At 33.5% G+C, this 23,153-nt stretch overlaps 1 protein-coding gene across 1 annotated transcript; it reads right to left on the bottom strand.

Moving 5' to 3' along the window:
* Positions 1-16,527: 16,527 nt before the first annotated feature.
* Positions 16,528-22,879, bottom strand: LOC120170869 (cullin-4-like). Its single transcript, XM_039178716.1, has 17 exons — positions 22,511-22,879; positions 21,796-21,911; positions 21,348-21,694; positions 20,426-20,606; positions 20,112-20,234; positions 19,731-20,018; positions 19,459-19,584; positions 19,225-19,326; positions 19,084-19,137; positions 18,191-18,297; positions 18,029-18,089; positions 17,798-17,929; positions 17,543-17,680; positions 17,379-17,459; positions 17,167-17,247; positions 16,970-17,050; positions 16,528-16,855 (listed from the first exon to the last, which is right to left on the bottom strand). Exons 1-17 carry the CDS (start codon positions 22,821-22,823, stop codon positions 16,742-16,744), a joined length of 2,445 nt encoding a protein of 814 aa, XP_039034647.1. The 5' UTR covers positions 22,824-22,879; the 3' UTR covers positions 16,528-16,741.
* Between the last annotated feature and the right edge of the window lie 274 nt (positions 22,880-23,153).

Here is a 23,153-nt window from a genome sequence, read left to right as displayed (position 1 = left end):
AACTAAGAATAGAAGCAAGATTCGAACAAGTAAAAGAAGAAGCTGGAATCAATACGGTGGAAGCCTATTCAGCTGGTCATAGGGCTGAACCTTGTAGGATGATCCAAGAAAAGAGTCAAATTGATCTATTTCCAATGACCTATGAGGAATTGCTTCCAATGCTGGTTGAGAAGAATTTTATTATTCACATTCAGCCCAAGCCAAAGGAGTCCTCATATCCAGATGTCTATGATGCTGATGTCGTATGCAACTATCACATAGGAAGCTCAGGGCACATAACTGATAATTGTGGTACATTGAAGCGCAAGATCCAAAATCTAATTGATTCAGGGGCATGAACATTCAAACAATGATAGAGCATTCCAATGTTAATCAATAAAAGATCATTATATCTACCAGGACGTTTTCTTGCAATTGCATTAAGAGCATTGTTTTGTTTGAACTCATTTTTGTTTTGTCTTTAATATTTGCTTAATTTTTTTCTTTTAATGATTAAATTTATGCTACTTCTAAGGTTGAATAATTGAAAAAGTTTTAATCTTGTAGTTCTTCAAATATTGAATGAATTACAGATTCTTTTAATTCTTCAAGAATTATAGATTTTTGACATATGGTAAGATTATACATTTTTATCCCATCCAAAACCAAAAAAATAAAACCTCTTGATTCTTTACCCAAAATAATTAATGGTCACTACCAAAAGACCAAATTTTGACATTACCTTTCTTTGAGACTTTGAAATACTATCTTTATATTTTTTTAGATATAGAAAATCATACCCTTACCTTTCGTTGAGCCAATAAAGTCAAACCATCGTCTTCTTAGACGTACAACCAACATTTTTTCTACCAATAAAACCTAAGGCATTTAGTACAAGATGTTCACTTGAACGTGAACCTTCCTACAAGAAGAAAAAATGTTGAGCATCTCGAATCAATTTTCTGAAGATGAGTCTAAACAATTGATACATGCTAGAAACAAGAAGCATAAAAGGGAAATTAATTCGAAATAATTTTATCATGCATTAATTACATGGTTTTTATGTGAATAAAATTAATCCTGAATATTTATTCCCATGTGATACCTTTTCTGCAAGGACTTCCGTGTATGAAATGATGAACGGCTTTCTTTCATTTATCCCTTCACAAAAGGAGAAAATATATATTCATTGTGTCCCCATTTAAGCCTGAATTATATTTTCTTCTGATTCAACCCTAACCAAGGATCATCCTCCATACTGGGGTTAGGTAAAGGAAATCTGCTTGCATGAATGAAGATCATCAATCCAGATAAGATACCGAAAGGTGAACCAAATGCAGAGTGCGAAGATCAAATCAAAGCAAAGAGAAAAAAACAAAGAATGAAAAAAAGCAAAAAAAAAAGATAAAAAAAAGACAAAAGAAGAAAGAGAGAAAAATAAGAAAAGAAGCATATGCAAAGAGTCCCTCGAGTTAAATGACGCATCGAGTCTCAAACCACAAGACTGAGCAATTACAAATTGTTCAAATATACAAAATCAATTCACTAGAAGATCAGGGAACATCAAAAGAAAATAAAAGACATACGAACAGACTCAAATCGAGCAAGAAAAGATTGAAGGCATCAGAATGAATTGATCCTTGGTTCAATTACACTTAAACACTTGTTTGAGCCTATTTATCCATTTCTTTCTTGACTGTGAACCATAACCTACATTACGTGCCTAAAAATTCTCTTCTAATCATACATGGATTTCTAAACAGAAGAGATTGTCTTCAGATTTCATCCCACCCATCAGGATTAATCTTTATTTTACAAAATGTTTATTAAAATCTTTAATGCATGATAGAGAAAAATGGAAATTGGGGTTCAAGATGTAAAATTTTGAATAACGTCTTGAAACCAAATGAGGGTTTAGGTTGAAAAACCTAAAAATGAGGCTCGAATATAAAGATCTAGCAATTGTTGTATAGGAGACGATCTCACAAATCCCTTGATAAGGCATCGCATAACCCGAATGTGCTCATGATAGCTGAAAACCAGAGAACACTTCTAGTAGATGAGTATAGAAGCTATTCCATTAGACCAATGAACATCAAAGAAACGAGAATGTCATATATCGACCAAAGATAACATCCCGAGACACCTAATTCTTTCTTTACTTAACCCTACCTCAAAGTTAGCATTAATCTTGACACTTGTCAAAAAAGCTATAATTTTTGAAGGATTAAAAGTGTAATTTATCCTTTGATATCCAATGAACTCTTGTTTTATGGTTTGTCTCAATTGTGAAACCTAGAAAGGGGTAATATTTTTTCAAACTTTTTTTTAATTAAAAATTTTTCAAAATTTTTTTTAATTGATATTTTTCAAAATTTTGAAAATAAAAGAAGAATAAAAACATTTTTGAACAAGACAATCTCTCTGGAGTGGATCTTGGTAGTTGACACGTGTCTCTCAGGCACAAAGCTCATGCTTAGAATCAGTGCTGGAGCAAGAAATGATAAGTGTTGAGGACATTTTTGAACCCCCATATCTTTCGGGAATACAAGATCATTGAATTGAGAAGACATTCATTTTCAATAAGGTAGAAATGCGTGAAGACTGAAAATGACAAAGCAGAGACAATGAAGCTCAGTATATATGATTGTTTTGTCCACTATCACAACATACAAGTTGCATTATTCTGATGATTTACCATGCATTAATGTTGGCAAGCCAAAGCATCCCAATTATATTCCCACTGAGCTTTGTTCTTTGGTGTCCTTGCAATGCTATAATAAAAGCCCTGAACACCATGCAAAGAGTTTCCTGGTTGAAAAATCTATACAAAAGCCACAAGAAATAATGAATAAGTTGTCGAATGTTTGAGGACATCCAAATTTCATGGAGCTCCACAGTTTCTCCTTTGTGTTTTAACTGATAACAAAATTCTTATCTTTATGAGTCTTGCCAAATTTGGCATTGTCGCACAGGTGTATGGCTCCAACTAGGGTCAATGATCAACACCTTACGAATTTGCTTCTAAAAATCAATGCAAAGCTTGGAGGACTGAATTTGATGTTAGCAATTGAGCAAACACCTTTAATTCCAATTGTTTCTAAGGGTCCAACTATTATCCTTTTCATAGATATGTCTCGTTGCTCTCCTGGGTAGCTTGATATCTCATCAATTGTTATGGTAGCCACCTTCAGGTAATGGTCTTTGATTTCCTGCTACAGGGCAACTGAGCGTACACGATCTCCAAAGCTTGAAATGATAGATTCTCTTTTCAAACCATCTGGCAAGGATGACAATGGCATCAGGAGGGAAGTTGTGTTAGATTTCTATACAAATTCATAAAAGGGAAGCCAATTTTACCAGGGGCAAACAAAATTGTTGGGGCAAGAAGAAATTGACACGAATCAAGAATTGCAATGATGTATGCTGGTGCAAACAAAGAGTGAAGACAACCAAATCAAGGATAGAATGAATATTTCCCATGCAATCATTCCCACCATTGCTCAAGAACACATACATCGACATATACATACATGTTACATGAAATGTGCATCTTTACATCATATATTCATCATCACATTGTAATAAAAAAGTTTTTCTCTTCTCATAAGGATACTTTTATAATTGCATTTGAGAAACTAATTTCGTATTTCTCAAGATCTCCTGTCTAAAAACATCAATCTAGTTTAAGATGTTTTTCCTAAAATCCTTATTTCATTTTCTCTCAAAGGCTATTTTTCTCCTCTCACGAGGACATCGTCTAATTTTCCCTTTCTCAAGATTATTTTCTTCTCTCACAAGGACAAATTCAAAAAGGTCATTTTTATCAAAATAAAAATGAAGTCAAATACATGAAATCAACTTCATCATAACATCCAAAATAGTCATTCATAAATGCATCATTTTTATATTGATCTTTCAGGAAATATAAGTTTGGTGATGACTAGATGTCCTCAACACAAAGGAACAATGTCATCCACATATTTGACATCATGAAGTAAACAATTAGATCTTCTAAAGGAAACATTACTCAACATGCATGAGTATGCAGTCTATAAGCCTTTGAGATTGTTTTTCTTAAAACAAATTTCATCTCACTTGAGACTGTTTTCCTCAAATTTTGAAATTTTTTAAACAAAATTGATCTCACTTGAGATTGTTTCTTTCAAAACAAATTTTATCTCGCTTGAGACTATTTCTCTTGAAACATAAATTATTGATATTGTTTCTCTCGAAACAAGCTTCGTTTCTCTTGAGACAGCTTTCTACAAATTTTGAAATTTTTGAAACAAAATTGATCTCATTTGAGATTGTTTTCCCAAATAAAATTTCGTATTGCTTGAGACATTTTCTCTTGAAACATAAACATTTGAGATTTTTTTCACCAAACAAATTTTGTCTCACTTGAGACAGTCTTCCTTAAGACACAAAATATTGAGATTGTTTCCCTCAAAACAAGTTTCATCTCGCTTGAGATAATTTTCCCTTGAAATGCAAATTTTGAAACTGTTCTCACTTGAGATTGTTTTTCTTAAAAAAACAAATTTCTTCTTGCTTGAGACAGTTTTCCCTTGCAACGTAAATTCTAAAATGTTTCACTCGAAACGAAATTTTATCACACCTAAGATAGCTTCTCTTGAAAAAAAATTCTTTCCACTCATTGATTTTCATTCAAATATTTGACAGGAATTCAATGTTGGCAAAGACTTCATTCTATAATTCCATGTTGGAAAAGAAGATTTTATTTCAAACCAATCATTGGAAACCGACCAGATATCCTAAACGCGAAGGAGTAGTGTCACCCTTAGACAATCAGACTTTCTCATCACGTAGGAACCGTGTTGTCTCCAAATTATCCTTAAAGATGGCTAGACGTCTTCATCACGTAGAAACAATGTCATCCACCAATAAAATCTCCTAAACGCGTAGGAACAACGCCATCCTTAGATAACCAGACGTCCTCATCACGTAGGAACCGTGTTATCTCCAAATTATCCCTAAAGACGGCTAGACATCCTCATCACGTATGAACAATGTTGTCCACCAACTAGATCTCCGCAATATGTAGGAGCAACACCATCCTCAGATAACCAGACTTTCTCATCACGTAGGAACCTGTTGTCTTCAAAGTATCTCTAAAGACAGCTAGAAGTCCTCATCACGTAGGAACAATGTTGTCCCCCGACCAGATCTCCTCAATGCGTAGGAGCAGCGTCATCCTTAAATAACTAGACTTCCTCATCACGTAGGAACCTTGTTGTCTCCAAATTATCCATAAAGATGACTAGACGTCCTCATCACGTAGGAACAATGTCATCCACCGACCAGATCTCCTCAACGCGAATGAGCAACATCATCTTCAGGCAATCAGACTTCCTCATCATGAAGGAACCGTATTGTCTTCAAATTATATTCAAATATATTTGACCAGACTTCCTCAATGAGAAGGAACAACGTCATATGAAAGCGGCTAGAACTCTTCAACATGTATGAGCAGAGTCATTTTCAATGCCAAATTATCTCTAGATTGACCTGACATCCTCAATATGAAGGAACAGTGTCATCTTTAAATCCTCCATTTTCAAACAAAGAATTTGAGCTCCAGATGCGAAACAAACATCGTAGCTAGACAAAATTAAACTATTATTTGTCTTTGTTTCGTCATTGTTTACACAATAGACGAACAAAGAGGGGCAGCTGTAATACCATAATTTTGTCCTAAAATTAAATAGAAAATAAAATGCAGTGACCAAACTTGTAATATTACTATTTGTAATTTTGTGGGGCTTTAAAAGCCAATCAGAAAGCATAATCCCCTCCTTCGTTTCTTGTAAAGAAGAAAGAAAACAAATAAAACTGCGGGTTCTCTCTCCCTCCTTCACGTTTATTTCTTGTTTCATAATTTTTTTCCTTTTTTAATACATAAATGGTGATGATGATTCAGTCGGTGGTCAGACATCGTTTGTCAGAGAGGTTGATGGTCGGTCATCGTACGTCAAAGAGGGGTGTTAGTAGTTGTCGGTCGTCGGTTTATGGTGTCGGTGTGTGTTCAGGGAACTGTTTCGGGCTTCTTTCATTCAGGTTGCTTAGGTCTAGGTTATGGTTAAACTGACCATTGTTAGGCCGGTCGGAGATTTATAGCAACGTTAATTCACGGCTAGGAAATGGTGGACGTGCTCTTTAGGGGTTCGACCAACGTGAAAAGAGAAGAGAAATAAACTTTTTTGGGGTTGTTTTGCCTTACTTAGGTGACTTCTCTAGCCACCCGCGTCATGGCCGGCGCTAGTTTGGTTGTTTATACTGAGCTGCATCAGTGAAGAAATGCTTCACTGGTTTCTGTTTAGTTTAAAGTGGCTTGCTTGTTTTAAAACTTTGGGTAAACTGCGTTTTAATCCTCCCTGTTAGGTGCACTATCACGTTTTGGTCATTATTTTAAGGGAAAATCACACGTCAAGTCCCTAGTCTTGAAATGTTATCATTTTGGTAACTATTTTGCTATGTTATTTATTTTAAGTTAACTACTAACTTTTATTTTATTGCATATTAACTACTAACTTTTATTTTATTGCACTCTAACCATTGTTATTTATTTATTTATTGTTTCTAATATTCGATTCGACCTTGTGGTGACCCGATACGGGGTATGATCCGCATTATTATGGTTCAGACTCTGCTAACCACTAACCTTTTTTATTTTATTTATTTTATTTTATTTTATTTTTATATATTTGTTTGAATAATTATATTCAACCTTGTGGTTATCCGATACTGGGTATGATCCACATTATTATGGTACGGACCATGCTAACCACTAACTTTTTTGTTTTATTTATTTTATTTTGTTAATTTGTTTGAATTATTCTATTTGACCTTGTGGTGACTAGATCTGTGGTATGATCCACTTTATTATGGTTCGGACTATGCTAACCGCTAACCGCTAACTTTTCTAACAGCTAACCTTTCTAACCGCTAATTACTAACTACTAACATTTTATTTTTATTGCATTTTACTTTTGTTATTTAACTTTATGCACATTTATTTTCTTTAATTAATTAAAATTTTTACATTTTACTTATGCAATTTTAAATTTATGCGCATTTATTTTCTTTAATTAATTTGTTTTTGTCTCTTTTATTTTTCAGTACTTTGATTTTTTTGTTTAATTATTGTGTTTTATTATCTATTTATTTTACTTCTATAATTTAATTTTTGCATTGTTAGATTTTGTTTCCGTACATTTTACCATGTGTAGATATTATATCTTTATTCGTATTATTTATGTATGTATATATTTTTTTGCTCTTGGGAATTGATTTCGAACGATTGTACAAAATGCTTGTTTCATTCATTTTTAACGCATTTTTTACTTTAATATTTTCAAGAACACTTATTTATAGGATGGGCGTTAAAAGCATTGCTTGGTCGAAATAGTGCGATCCGATACGACAATCGAACGAAATGTGAACTTGAAATAAATTGAAGTTTTTTTAATGTGCTAATTAATTCGTTTTTATTCTAATTCAAATGATGTAATGCTTTTTTTATATATAGTAATTTATTTTATGTAAAATGTAGATATTCAATTTATATTTGATTTACGTTTTTTTATAAATCGAGGAGGGAATATTATTTTTAGGCAAGAAATAGAAGAGATAGCCTTCCCGTCGGAGGATGAGCAAATCTCGATATTTATTTTCAAATTAAAGAATTTTCCCTAATAATTAATTTGAAGCAAATTAATTAAAATTTAATAAATAGGTCATATTCTAACTTTATATTCAATTTATATTTTCCACCATTTTGCGACAATATATAAGCGACTAAGTACAAATTTTGGGTGACGTGTGGGCGCTTATTATTCCCCATGTGTAATCGACTTTGGAACCCTTAAAAAATAAATTTTTGTATAACGCATACCAATTTTTGTCTTAAAAAATAATTTTTCTTAAAATTGTGTTAAAATGCGTTTTAGGTATTCAGCTTACCTAACCCAAAGGTCGATGGCGACTTCCATTCAATTTAATTCAAATTAATTTAAAATCGTCAATTTTTCAAATAAAGTCATAATTGTTTTTTAAAATGATACTTAATTGTTTTAAAAATGGTTATGACATTGTGTATGCAGAAAATCCATGTTGAGAGACTCACCCACCAAAGTCAGGCGTGCGACGCGGGTCGATCCAGATTAGTCAAGGCAAAGCTTGGAATCAAGAGGGTAACCAAAAAAATATTATATAATTAGGGACAAATGTAATTTTATGTTAGATGAAGTAAATTTGAAGACGAGATAACATAGAAAATATTACAAGACGAGCACGAGTTATAAATAAAAAAATAAAATAATATATATTTAAATTATTATAAAATTAAAAAAAATAGAATATAAACTATCCTTGTCCACCCCTCTTTGATCCATTCATGTATATAATCGTATCTTTTACGAAAAGAATAAATATTGTCCAACAACTTGCATTAAACTTGTTAAGACATTATCATCGGAATTGTGACAATGGTTTGAGCAGAGCGGTTTGAAAATTGAAATTAACTTTTTTGTACCAAATTTTCTACTTTGGTGAAGCAACAGAATTCAAAGATATTATTGCAAGGACAAATTTAACCTCATCTGTTTCTTATTATGACTTTTTTTTTGTTGAAAAATTCCTATTTTAAAGAGGGAAAATAAAATTTTACTCATAATTGGTATCGAACTTATAATTTAAGTGGAAAAATGTCAACCCAAAGTTTTTAATCGTCTGCTCTAGAGATTATTGTGTCTTGAGGGTCCATTTTTAAAATAACAAAGAACAAGTCTGCAGGGATGTTGGACCTTATAAAATCTATTTGTTGAAAGTCTTTTGAATATATATTATATTATCTTAAAATTATCTCAAACTAATAAGAAATATAATTTAAAAAAACAGCCAAAAAAAAGTCCACAATTCACTAGAGCCAATGAACCATCCTCACAGCTCTATGTAAGTGAAACTGCAGCCACAAATTTGGCGTCGTGATATGGGGCATAATTGTACCATATCATAAAGTGACATTCGAATTCTATTACATATTTAAAAATATATTTTTTTAAATCTCATTATTTATTACTATTAATTTTAATCTTTTCTTTCTCAATTATTCAACTATCTGAAAAATGTGTAAAACTTAATAATTCTACATTATATCAACAGATCTTATCTATGAATATGTTACTTTGGTTTTGCAAATGTTGTATCTTGACTAGCATTAAGCACTAATTAGCTTTGATAGGGTGGTTTAATTTTAAATTTGTTGATGAGAGTGGATTATCCATAATCGAAGAACGCTTAGGATAGTTAATGGTATTGATTCACGAGTCAAAGTGCAGACTTCATGTTCTTTATTAACAACAAAATGTTTGGCCAATTTACACAGATGAAGTTAGCCATTAACGTTAATCGAAGCTTTGAGATTGATTATAGTTACAAAACAAAATACGTAATTGTCTTAATAAATATTTTTGAAGTTTCTAATGTAATTATAAGTGCAAGTATAAATAATATGCATTCAAATAATTATCGTAAAGAATGACTATACCTAAAAACCATTACTTTTATCAATAGAATGTCACGTTGAACATTGATATAATATATTAAAAACCATATTTAATACACATTTACAATTTTTAAATCCATTAAACGACTTCAGTAGTAAAAGAGATTATTGTTCTCCGCAGAGATCCCGGGTTTAAACAGTTGTGTCAGCAAGGTGTGTATGCGATCTAAGAGGCTAAAAAATTATGAATATATGGTACCTTATAATTGCCTCATACTATTCAATATATATAAAACTTTTTATTATAATAGGATAGAAAGAGATTGATCAAAGATCAAACAAATAATTCAATTTCAATTAAGATTAAAATGATTGATTAATTAATACACTATAATAACTCAAAAGACAGGATTACGGTCAAAGAAAGAGAGAATATTTGACAAAGTTAGGTTCCAAAGAAAGAGATATTCATGGTAAGCTGAGAAGTCGATTTTTTAAAAAGAACCAAACCCTTTATATTTCTTCATGATTTAAGGTGGAATGTAATGTAAAAGGATAAATGTATTTAAAAGAATCACGACATATTTTCCAACAGAGAGTTTGGCACGTTATTTCCTTAAAAAGTTTGTTAAACTTCATGTTCCATGTGTCATCGAAATTTGTTTTTTGGTCAACTATCTTAGGAGAGATTTTCATTGTCCTCATGCATGAACCTAGCTTTATGGTCTTCTTAGTTCTAATTGCATTTGGGGGGGGGGGGGAATGGAGTATGTCTGTCTTTTTTGTTCAAGTGAAATAATATGGATTAATCTTTTTATTTTTATTTTTCAGATTTCTTTTAGATTTTGGAAATTTTTTTATAATTAAGAGAAAAATAGAGTTGCAATTCTAAATAAAATGTTAATAATTATTTTTTTAATTAATCTAGGATGAGTACAAGACAATATTCTTTAAAAAATAATTGTTAAACATATGATATTAAATGCTCACCCCCAGTATTTCTGGTACTCAAACTCGATACCTTAAGGAATAATAACGATTCATTTACCACTAAGGTCGTTTGGTTCATGCATCAATATTACTTAATTATTAGGAAATGGGTGATTTTACTGTTTTTTAACATAATAGTTTGGTTAAGAACATGCATGAATTATTTTGTAAAAGAAATCATTGCAATTTCATATTAGTTGGTGGAATGAGTTTTAATTTGATTTCTATTGTTATTGTTACAACAATTTAACGATTGCGAGTTCGAATATGTTTAAACACAAAGACGAATGCATGATTTTATATTAGGAGATGAACTTCAAAAATTTTAAAATTTGGGACAACTTATAATTTAGAATATCATAATAAAATATAAAAATATCTAAAATATTTAAAATTTTCAAGGGAGCATCCGCTTAAACACATAATATACAATATATAAATTTTATTGTCAACCAAGTCGATCAATAATTCTAATAACATGGAGGTTATTGAAGAATTGTCATTGATGCTAAATCATGTATGCATGTATCCACGTTGCATGTACCCATGCATGCCAATAATTTGATATACCGCAACAAGTCCATTAAATTAACTTGCTTGCTATTGATGCAACTAATCCACCACTTAAATTTCAACAAAATAAAACATAGCATATATCACTTTCGCTTTCAACCTTGTTCTCCACAAAGCTTATTAATTGACATTTTTAATAAAATAATAATAATTTCATTCAACAAGGTAATCCTTAAAAATGTCAACCCTAGCTAATGATGATACTCAGGGATGAGCACTAGCGGGATTGAAATGTAGTCGAATTAATTCGATTTAAGTATCATTTATCTTTATTTGTCGTTTGATTCAATATGAAAATAAAAAGATTTTATTTAATATAAAATTAGACCCGAGCTGATATTGTTTTATTTTTGAGACTCAAACTAATTATATATGATAAATAAATTCAAATTTTAAAATTCAAATTTTGACGGAATAAATAATTGGGGGCAAAACCCAAAAAGGATAAAATGGCACGAAATGTTAATGCTATATATGAAGAGTTTGACTAAATGGAGATAGAATGCGGGAAATAATACAGCACTGCCATTGATAAGGTACTTGGTTCATTGCAAGTGCCCAAAGTTGTGTCTTTTCGAGAGATGATAAAACTTTTCACATAATTCCACGACAAGTGCTACAAAGCTGCAGATTTGATGTGGGGTCATCATCCAAGTAAATGGCTTACAAGAACCGAAATGAAAACTAAAGTCAATAATGTCTTTGGATTGCAACTACATATCATGGAAAGAAAAAAAACATTATGTTCTGTCATGTTTGGTGACATTGCACCTGACAATCCCCCCATATGTTTATTTCTTTTTTTTCATTTTCTTTACGCAAATAAACTTAAGGGTAACGTACACAAATGGTCCTCCAACTATAAGATATTGTTTTTTTAAGTTCCTCAACTATTAAAAGTTGTAAAATGTTCTTCTGACTATAAAGTGTTGCTTTATTTAGTCCCTCAACTATTAAAAGTTACAAAATGGTCACCAAACTATTTATTATTATGTTCCAAACTCGTTCTTTTCTATTAAAAAAGTGACGGTATTATGAGCTAAACATTAACCAGCTGACTGTGATACGATAAAATCTAATCCCAAAATCTCGAACGACTATCATATCTCAATCATCATGTTAACGTTCAACTTAGACAATCGCTAATTTGTTTAATTGAAAATGACAAGTTCGTAACATAATGAATAATTGAGCGACCATTTTGTAACTTTTAATAGTCAAGGGACTCAACAAAGCAACAGTCTATAGACGAAGGATCATTTTGTAACTTTTAATAGTCAAGGGACTTGATATAGCAAAACCCTATAGTTAGAGGACCATTTGTATAATTTACCCTAAATTTAATCCACATTATAAGTTGAGAGAAAAAATGGTTGATATTTTAAAATGAAATTTGAACCGATTTAATCACCTTTAATATTAAATTTACAATATCTTAAGTTCAATTTTTTTGGAACAATCTCAAGTTAAATCTTTAAATAACTTCTTATCTCTTTTTAATGAAAATATTTTATATTAATTTGATGAAATGTTTAAAATGTGTAAGATTAATCATGATATGTAGTGTAATGATTGTTCACGTGTCGTCTAATTATATAATCAAAGATTCGATTTTAATCTATAAAATATATTTTATGATCAATCCTTTATCTCTTACGGGATATAGTCGTAAATAAGAAAAATTAATTATTACGAACATGATAGATAGTATTGTTTAAGAAGAAGAAAACAGAATTATCGAATAATTTTAATGGTAAAAGGATTTAGAAATTATGTATGGAAATTATAAATAATTAATATCTTATAATCACTCAATTAAAAAAAAATGAAGGTGACATTCTTCTCCAAGCAAGCTTTGTGAAAATGGGTTCGGCCTGGAAAACTTAAAAGGCCCATATTTGCTTGTGAAAAAATCTAAAGCAAGAGAGAAGCCCATTTGTCAACTAATATGTTTGGCCTCGAATAAAACGCCGAAGTATTTGTTTTGCTCTATTTTGTACACTCGATTAGGGTTGCACATAATTCGGATTTCAATCCGATCCGGATCAGTTTTTATCCGATTCGGTTTTTTTCATAGAAAAAAAATCTGTTTATAAAATAACCGGTTCGGTTTCTAACCGGTTTGGAGGGCCTGATATCTTAACCGGTGTAACCGGCTTCGGTTTTAAAAAAACCGATTTTTTTAAAAATCCGGTTATAAAAAAACCGATTTTAATATTATTAAAATTACATCGTCATCAATTGCAACAAAGTTTACGATAATTGAAATACTTAAATACTTCCAAGTTCGATAAATTAAAATACTTAAAAACTTCCAAGTTCGATAAATTCAAATACTTAAAAACTTCAAGTTCGATAATTGAAACAAAGTTTACGATAATTAAAATAAAGTTTAAAAATAAACTACATTGCCATCTCTTCTTCATCATCTTCGCCTTCTTCGTTTGGAGGGGATATTCCAAGTTCGACTTCTTCAATGTGTAAGTTTGCTTCCAAATCGGCATCAATTGCATCTTCTAGGGTGGTAATATGTTGCTTACGAGCCGCTCCATCCAAATAATCCTTCAAACAAATGCATACTTCCACCGACTTGGGACTTAGTCTTGATCTCCGTTGCGATATAACCCTACCACTAACAGAAAAAGCGGATTCCGAAGCTACCGTAGAAGCTTGGACGGTTAGTAAATCACGGGACATGGCGGCTAGAATCGGAAATTGTGCTTCCTTTTCTTTCCACCAAGCCAAAATATCTAAACTTTCAAACTCTTCAAATGTCATTTTTGATAGAAAATCGCATGACATGTAATTTCCCAACTCGCTACTTGGGGTGGTAGTACGTGATCGTTTGGATTGGGAATTTACAAGAGTGTTAAAAATATTCAAATTTATGTTACTTGGACGTCTACTAGATGATTCCACATTCATTCTCATTTGATCGTGTATTACACTACTTGATCCGTATTTAGTTAAATAAATTGCAAACATGTCTCGAAAACATTTGTTAAAATAATTTATTTGGTTTTGGACAAAGTTGGGTTCATCATCGGTTAGATTAAAAGCAAACGCAATTTGTTCAATTAGTGTTTCAACCCCACTAACATTTAACGTTGGGTTTAAAGCGACGGCACAAGTAAAAATGGGGGGAATCTCCTTAAAATATTTTAAAAGTTTTTCCTTCATTGCAAAGCCAATTTCTTGAAAAACTTCGGTTTCAAATTCAAAGTCATTTAGTCGGGTAGCCAACAAAAATATTTGATTAAGAACCAACGGGCTAGTAGGGTAATAAACACCGGATAAAAAGTTGTTGCATTTTTAAAAACCTCAAGCAAATCGGTTATTTTGGCTATAGTTTCCCAACTCGAATCCGGATAAATGTTTGGGACATGACCCCTCTCGAAAAACCGATCGTGAAATGTTTGCAATGTTTCCCTTTGCCTTAAGGCAGTATGCATCATTATCCACGTTGAGTTCCAACGAGTTGGACAATCCAAATTAGGACCCAAAGCTTTTTTATTAACGGACTTACAAAATCGTTTATAATCATTTAGTCTTTTGTTGTTGTTACAAAGAACCGATTTTATCATTGTTTTAAATTCTAATCTAATCGGCTCAATAACCTCCAAACCGGCTTGCACGGATAAATTAATTATGTGTGCAACGCAACGGGTATGAAAAAACGCACGGGCTAAAATCGGTGAAAGTAATATTTTCAATCTTGGAACCGCGTTTGTATTATTCGATGCATTATCAAAGGATATAGAAAAAACTTTATTTTCTAATTTATAAAGACAAATTACCCTTTTTAAAAGTGTAAATAAATTAGCACCGGTATGCGGCTCACCGAATAATTCAAACGCGATTGTTCTTTTCATCATTTGCCAATTATCTTGATCTAACCAATGTGATGTAACGGCTAAAAAAGAATTTCCGGTATTATGAGGGGAACTCCAAACGTCACATGTAAGCGACACACCATAACGGTGTTCTTGGAATCCTAAAATCATTTTTTCCCTCGCCGTACGCCACATTTTTATAGCATCTCTTCTAAGGGTAGTATGACTTACTTGAGTATAACGTGGTTGCATTAGTTGTTGAATTGTTGTCGTGAAATCTTCATCATCAAAGTGGTCGAACGGCAATGCTTTTGTAATCACGAACTTTGTAAACGCTTCTCGTAATTTTTCGTTGTCGTAAACAAAAACACCACCTTGCGGTGTAAGATTCGATTGATTAGGATCCGATCTTGAGCGAAATGCCTTGCATGATTTTGTCAAATAGTTCTTCAACGTTGTGTTTCCTTCCGATGCAAGAAACTTTAGACAAAGTTTACAACGCGCCCTCCTCGAGCCATTTGACATCTCACATAAATCGTAGTGATCCCAAATATCTTTGTTTCGAATGTGTTCGATCACTCTCACGACTTCAAGGTTTCCCCCCGACAGAAGATTCAGCCGTGTTACTCATGATGAACAAAAAATTACAAAAATAAGATTTGAAAGATGTTTAAGTGTTGTGTAATAAGATTTGAGAAAGTTGTAATCAACCAAATACATCCCCAACCTATTTATACATGTTTAGGGTGGTAAAATGATAATTTTTTAAAGAAAAAAACGGTCAAAAACGGTCACAAACCCCCCCAACGGTTATATTAACGGCTAGTTTTTTAAATCCAGACCGGTTTTTTTTTTCCGGATAAAAACCGGTTTTTTAACCGGTTTTTTTCAAACCGGTTTTTTATCCGGTAAAAAAACCGGTCTAGGTTTTTTTCTCCAAACCGGTTAAAATAACCGGTTTAAAAAAATCCGATCCGGTTAAAAAAAACCGGTTTTTCCCAAATCCGGTTTCGGATATTTTTTTCGCAAAATCGGATATTCGGATTTTTTGTGCACCACTACACTCGATCAATCACTCAACAGCACTGTACAGCCCTGGGCAAGTCGTTTCCTGTGAAAATAAGGTTGTACTACCGTAAGAAGCTTTATTACATTGTTTTGATCTCTGTCTTTTTAATTACTATTACTATATCTTATTTCTATTAGTGGAAAGCATAGAGTGTATACGGACGCATAAAAAAACGCTTCCAACTGTACACACGAAACAAAGAATTAAATCTCCACTTCAACACAGGCTTTTGTGATTTTCTGAAGGTGTAAAACGCACCGCTTTTGATGCCTTAGAGATCAGTATCTTCATTTTGACACCAACGGACTCCTACTTACACATGCCTTTGTGATATAAACATGTTGTTCCACTTGACAGCCGTCTATGGTTGTGGGGGCAAAGACAGGTACAGAGTTTGCCACCTGCCTGCCCATCACCTTGACCGCCTATCTAATTAGTTAAAGGCATTCATTCAGTTAATTCGATCCTCGACGAAACCAAATTTCTATTAACCAAATTAACTAAACTTATTTTTTTTAAATATTAACAAGACAGATGTATCAGTGGTATTTAAGTTTTAACAATATCCAAGTGTGAATCTCATAGCAGGGAAGTTGACAGAACAGAGGGTAAATATGCTTTACAATTACAATGTCGATTGCAACAAAATAAACACTCCACGTTACTGTACACGGATCTGACATGGGATTTCAGCTCCGTTCTCACTGGAGGAGACGAATTCTTCCCTTGTCAATTACAAGGTGATATCTGTTGTAAAAAAATGGAAAATCATGCCAAGTAATTGTATATTTGTGGGTTGTTCTTGTCGCGCTCCAGGTACTCCCTGTCAATGAGAGACTCGATTCTTTTCTTCAAATCAGCTGGTTTAATGGGAAACTTAAGCTGTTCAATGAAAGAAACTAATTCTCAGAAATGGATATGCCCAAATGCAACTTACAAGCTCAGTGTCCCTTTATAGACCCGTTTGTTATGCATGATTTTCAGAATATACATCACCTGTTGGAAGAGTTCGGTTATCAAAAGAGTGTGACTCAGCACTTTCCTTGTCTTCATTATCCGGACAATAGCAGCATCAACCTGTTATAAATCAGGTGATAATACATATATTAGACTAAGCTCCTCCTGATATCGTTCTCTGTCGGTGGACGGACGGCTAAAAAGGAGGAGAATGTGAGAGCGACGCAAAGCCAAACCTGATACTGACGGTCTTGAAATACTCTCTCAGTGGTGCTTGTATTCTCCTCCACTGTCTCTCTCATCTGGATTGCATTTACCTGCATTTCAAAAAGAAAAGCCCGCTCGATGATTTAGCATTCATGTAAGTGTGATCATTCATGTAAGTGGTAATTTATAGAGATGAGAATGACAGTAGTTTAATTGTTCTTAAGTTCACAAATCGATGTACCTTTATACGATATAGAGGAGCAGTAAATACTTCATTGAAAATGAAAGAATCATCATCTTCGACATCCCTCCCTTTAGGCAACTGCAGCACACAAATTCAAACATAAAAAAGAACTAAAAATAAAGGAAAATATAACGGGAATTCCAATAATATAATGGCCATACCTTTTGCAGGACTCTTACTTTCCCACATGCAAGGGACTGCAAGGTCCTCCTCAACTCCTTATCCTCAATGCCAGTGGAATCCTTAATGTCTTGAAAGCTAAGCTTTTCGGCATCGTTGAACAACATCAGAACTACAGTCTAGAGGTTAAAAGAAAAACCAGAAAATATGTTAAAACCTGTTTGCTTGAAGAAAAATTAAAAAGAGATAAATCATTACTACAGGAGAAAAATGGCTCACGAGACGCCAAAACATACCTGAAATAAGGAAACTGCCAGCTCCTTTTTGCCTTTGGGAAAATCTGCTTTTAACACACAATGACCCAATGAATTTTGCCACATTAGACGCCTCCCACTGTACTTACTCAAATAGAACTCTTTAAAGATGTCCTGTTAGGCCAGGCAGAAGAAAAGCGTCGGACAACTTTTAGATAAAAGCTTCATGGTTTCGATAACAGTAAACATTTCAACACAAAGCCTGCTACAAACCTGATAGACATTCAACTCATGAGGAAGCCTAACAACCATAGGTGGATACGTTGGCCAGTACCTGCCCAGCTCAACAACCAAAATTGAATCAGATACCTTGTGAACAGACCAATTGTTTAAGCAGCTACGATTTGACTAAAATAATGGTTAAATGTGATTTACCCAGTTGTTAAGACATGTACACTCATCTCAATTCCCGATGGAAGTTGTTTCCTGGCTTGGGATGATTGCTTGAATGATTCATTTATCTCCTTTGATAGTTCAATATCCTGGATAAAATAACAAGAACCCACATTCAATCAAATTAAGGTCTATATTACTAGTTCTCATGGGTCAAACAAAACATGAATGTATTCACAAATACAAGGACAGTTTGGGGGGAAGTGTAACTTTTCCATAAAACGACATACAGCAAGATTAACCATAGAACATTAGGCGATTTAATAACAAACATAAACCCATAGTTCTAATTCATGACAAAAATTGCATTAATATCAGATTCAAATTAATCGCATATCATTAGCTATTCTAGAACTGAAAGTATAACTGGAAAGGAGACTCAAGTGTGCGATGTACTAATCCCTCCTAGTCTCCAGATACTCGAGGACCAATGGAGGAGGAGTTTAAAAGTAAATCTAGTTAGTATTGTAACCGTTCCAGATACAAGAATTAATCACAAACCCCATATATTCTGTAGATTGCTGGATCGTGCATTAACCAGTACACAAGTAGGTATCCAATAAATAAAAGATATTTAGCTTATGAATCCTTTTCTCTTCTCTTCTGACATGATTCTATTACTTCAAGATTTATCTTTATGATCCATCCTCAGGCACAATGAATATTATACATGATCATGAGGAATAACACTTCTGGGGCCCAATACCACCACCAACATGAGACATATTCTTAGTGGTTATAAAAGATATGGACTGTCCATGTTTACAAATCTCTAAAGGTTGCAGCTTACCAGATTCATTGTTAGAAATTCAAATGGAAAAATATGCGGAATGATTTCTTTTACAAATTTACATGATAAAGATATAGAGGTAAACCTTGAACATTCCTTCAAGTTTGTTTGTAAACTGGCTGCCACACTCTGTCTTCAGCTGCAGCATCGTAACAACATTAACAATTTACTACAATCTTTATTGTTTAGAGCACGCGTCATTTAATTTGAAGCTGAAGATACTGACCTTAGAAATCATGGATTTCTCTGCATCAATAGAAGCACTCTTTCCTAATAGCAATCTTTTAGCAAGATCCTTCTTATAGAATGCTTCAAAGACGTCCTTTCCCTTAATTATCAACAAAAACATCATTCACATCTCTAGCATTTGCTTGAAGGGCAAGAAAAGAAAGAAATGCACAAAAAAGAACTGTTATTTCAAGAAAAGGTAAATTTAATCATTTTTATCAGCAAACTCTACCTGGATGAACCTGAATAAAACCAAAACTTTATCCAGTGTACCCTCTAATTCCTCTTCAGAAGTACCCTTATTACCAGCACGAAGCTTTTCATCGAGAAACTTTGCAATTAGCTCAGCAGGTCGATTCTATTAAACACAACAGTTTTCAACCATCAGTCAAGCTTAAATTATGGAGATCTAAATAATGATTATTACTTCACTGATGTATGGAAAAATAAAAATGCATTTTAAAAGTAAAATAATCTCCAAATACAAAGGACAAGCATGCTAACCTGACGAAGGTTAATTAGATGCTCAAATGAATCCTTAATAGTGTTACAAAATGCCTCATTCTTGGAAAAGCTTTCTTCCAATACAGAGTCAAGTAAGGCCTTGAATTCTAACAAAGAAGACACCATGTCCTTGTCTTTCTCTTCATCCATGACAATGGCTTGCCCAGTTCTCCGAATATATGAGCTTAGGGCCTGCCTGAGTGATTCAAGAGCATTGACCCTTGAAAACAGTGAGTACATCCTCTGAAGGTCCTCTATACGATGTCCATCCATCAGAATCTTAAATCCCTGCAGAAATCAGAGAAACAATAACCATTAATAAGATGAAAATACAAGCAGGTACTCAAAACACAAAGGAAAACCAAATATACATATTGAAACCTTATCAAGAATGGAAGGTATATGACGTTCAAGGAGCTGCCTTTCTGCTGTTGCTATAAGTGGCTTTCTTGTAATAGCATCCAGGTAGAGTAAACATCTTTCATTTTCTTCATGTAACCTCATCTGCATCAATACACACAAACTGTTACTAACATAAACTTACACAAAAATTGTAGAGGGATAAGCATTCAAATTCCATATATATGGAATAATATGAAAAATTTAACATTCTTTTTAGAAGGATAAAACATGTACAATTCAAAATACAGAGTAAAAATCACTGCTGACTGAGAAAGTGAAATATGAAGAGGCACCTCTACATGCTTCAAGTAATCTGGAACATCCGATTGCTGCATGTATTTCATTCCTTCAGCTGCATAAAACTCGGAAGTGCACTCCAGGAATGGCTTCTCAAAACTTTCCGAGTAAATGCCCAAAGCAGTAAACATCTTCAAAAGATGGTTAAGTAGTGTCCTGTCAACTGCTTCACCTAACCTGCATGATCAAAACAGACACAGTGGATTACAAGATACGAATTTAATTAACACCTGAAAGATAAGAATTAATTACTAACATCATCCAATAAACTAGGGGGAAAATTTATGTGGAAGGAAACTAAATGCGAGAATTACAAGAAAGAAAGCAACAAAATATTAAGTTCCTCAACAATTTTAGGTTTTTCCTGAGAATGATGGAAGCACAGATAATTAAAATAAGCTAGAACGAAGCAGGTTATAGTTAAATTGATTAGGCATCCTAATTGACCTTTCTAGGAGCTTCTTTCCACAAATGAAGATATGTAACCACCTTCTACCACTAAAATCATAGAAAAATAAGTAAAACAAGCAAAGGAATAGTAACATTGAAACAACAATTTATGCATTGATTGGCCTGACACAGAAAATTCAGTGTGATATCAACTTGGTTTATCCCAACTATAGCATTCATTTATCCCAACTATGACCTTTCATCCAACCATATTACGTTTTATGTACCAATAGACAAAACAATACAAGGTAACAATGGCAGCTTTTTCAATTTATTAAACCTTTCCAACCACAACATCCAGAGAAGGATAGTTCATCCATAAGTTCTGCAACACCCAGTGAGAAACAATCTTACATTATCCATCTAAAACTATTATGCATTTTTTGCATAAGTTGTTACTTTGGAACCCACAAAAAACAGAATAGGAAATTTTTTTGCACATTTCAATTTGAATTTTGTTAGAGTTACCTCTCACTCTCAATCATTCGTAAAAGACCGGTGACAGTTTTGTGCTCAACTTCCGGAGCCAGAGAAAGATGTTTACGGAAGAGTTGCAGGCCCATGTCCCACAAAGAACGTACATTTGGGTTTTGTTTAACATATGTCCTGTCCAGGTACAAGGCTATACCACGAATCATCAACATTTGATTACAAAGATCTTGCCAACATTTCTCAACAAGCGATAAGAAAACCACCAGGTCAGGGCTTTGCCCAACCAAAGATCTTAATGCCGCAGATATATGTTCTTCACATTCTTTTTCAATTCGTTGATACAGACTTCCTCCCATCTTGTGCAGGCAAAGATCATTGACAGCCTGAAGGGAGAATACCCAATTATCAAGGCTCAATATTGCTCACACTGCAAATGGCTATCATAATCAAAAATAAAGAGAAAGGGGGAAAAAGTGAGGCTTACCTGGTAAAGCTTCTCCAAGTCACAAGGATCTGGTTGCTTCAGAAATATAGCATTAATAGCTGACTTCAGCTTTGCCCATGTTTCCTCCTCAAAATTTGTAGGCAATGTCGGTTTTGCTACAGAGAACCAAGAGAAGAAGTTAAAGCTGTATCAGAAACCATAATGAGCATATGCTCTTCTAGTTTCTTATAATTAATTCATATAAACAATAAACAAAATCAGATTTGCATAAAAAATAAAAATTCAAAAAATACTTCAATCCTAATTACACTTCCTTGCAAGTAGACTTATTAATATGTAATAAGAATACCTGCTAACTAAAAGCCATATTTAGCTGCTCGGTAAGATGAAGTAACTAATTATATTTATGCAAGCGGCATCGAATATGCTTACAAACAAATAGCTTTCAATTTACACAGCCTAAATGGCACAATCCAATTTTAATTAATTAGTGTTAGCTCAGTATAACAGTAAAAGCAATAAAGATAGATTTGTCAATCCTAAGATCTTAAAATCGAACAAAATCCCTAGTTTCTAAAATTGACCTCCTCTAATCCCCAATTTTTTTCATTCCAAAAACGACCCAACAATCAAAGCCACTAAATTGCTAAGACCAAACTCTCGAATCAACTGAAAACTAGAAAATCTTGTATAAAAAAACACCCCATGAAATAAATTATACAAAAAATGGGATCAATTAAAAGGAAACCCAAACCTTTAACGAGTTTGATGACGAGCTTTTTGGCGGGTTGAGGTGGGGTAGCCTTTTTGCGAGACAAATTAGCGGCGGCGGGTGCACGGGCATCGTCGGACTTGGAATCATAGTCGAGGGCAATAGACGAAGGGTCGAAAACGACGTCGTTGTCGCCTTGGTTGTTGTGGTGGTTGTGAAGGCCATTCTTATTCGGGTCGAGAGAGCAAGCCACGGCTTGGGACTTGGCTTTCTTCATTGGCGGCTGAGAGTGAGAAGAGGAGGAGGAAGCGGCGGTGTTGGAGCTGAGAGAGCGTTTGGTTGGGGGCAGAGACATGAAAGTGATCAACAAAGCATTGTAACAATTTACAGCTTCTATTATTTATTTAATCTACCTTTCCTTTTCTTCTTCGCCCACTGGATTTTTCTTTTTTACAGTACAGGAAGATATCCACGAGGCACCGAGTGGTTGATTGATTTCACAAACAAGAAGAGAGAACAACATAAATAAAAATTACCCTTTGCTCTGTGTCAATGTTTGGTGGGTGCCTCCTGGGCTATTGTGATTGGATTAATTGGGCCTTTCATAGTTGGAGTAATTGGTTTTTTTCTAAGCTGGCCCAGTTATTATAGGTGGGTTGTGGATTAATATTTTGGCATAATGTCG

The sequence above is a fragment of the Hibiscus syriacus genome, unplaced genomic scaffold (genome assembly GCF_006381635.1).
Source record: "Hibiscus syriacus cultivar Baekdansim isolate YM2019G1 unplaced genomic scaffold, ASM638163v2 tig00111794_pilon, whole genome shotgun sequence".
Taxonomy (NCBI): Eukaryota; Viridiplantae; Streptophyta; class Magnoliopsida; order Malvales; family Malvaceae; genus Hibiscus; species Hibiscus syriacus.
This window is presented reverse-complemented; position numbering and strand designations above follow the sequence as displayed.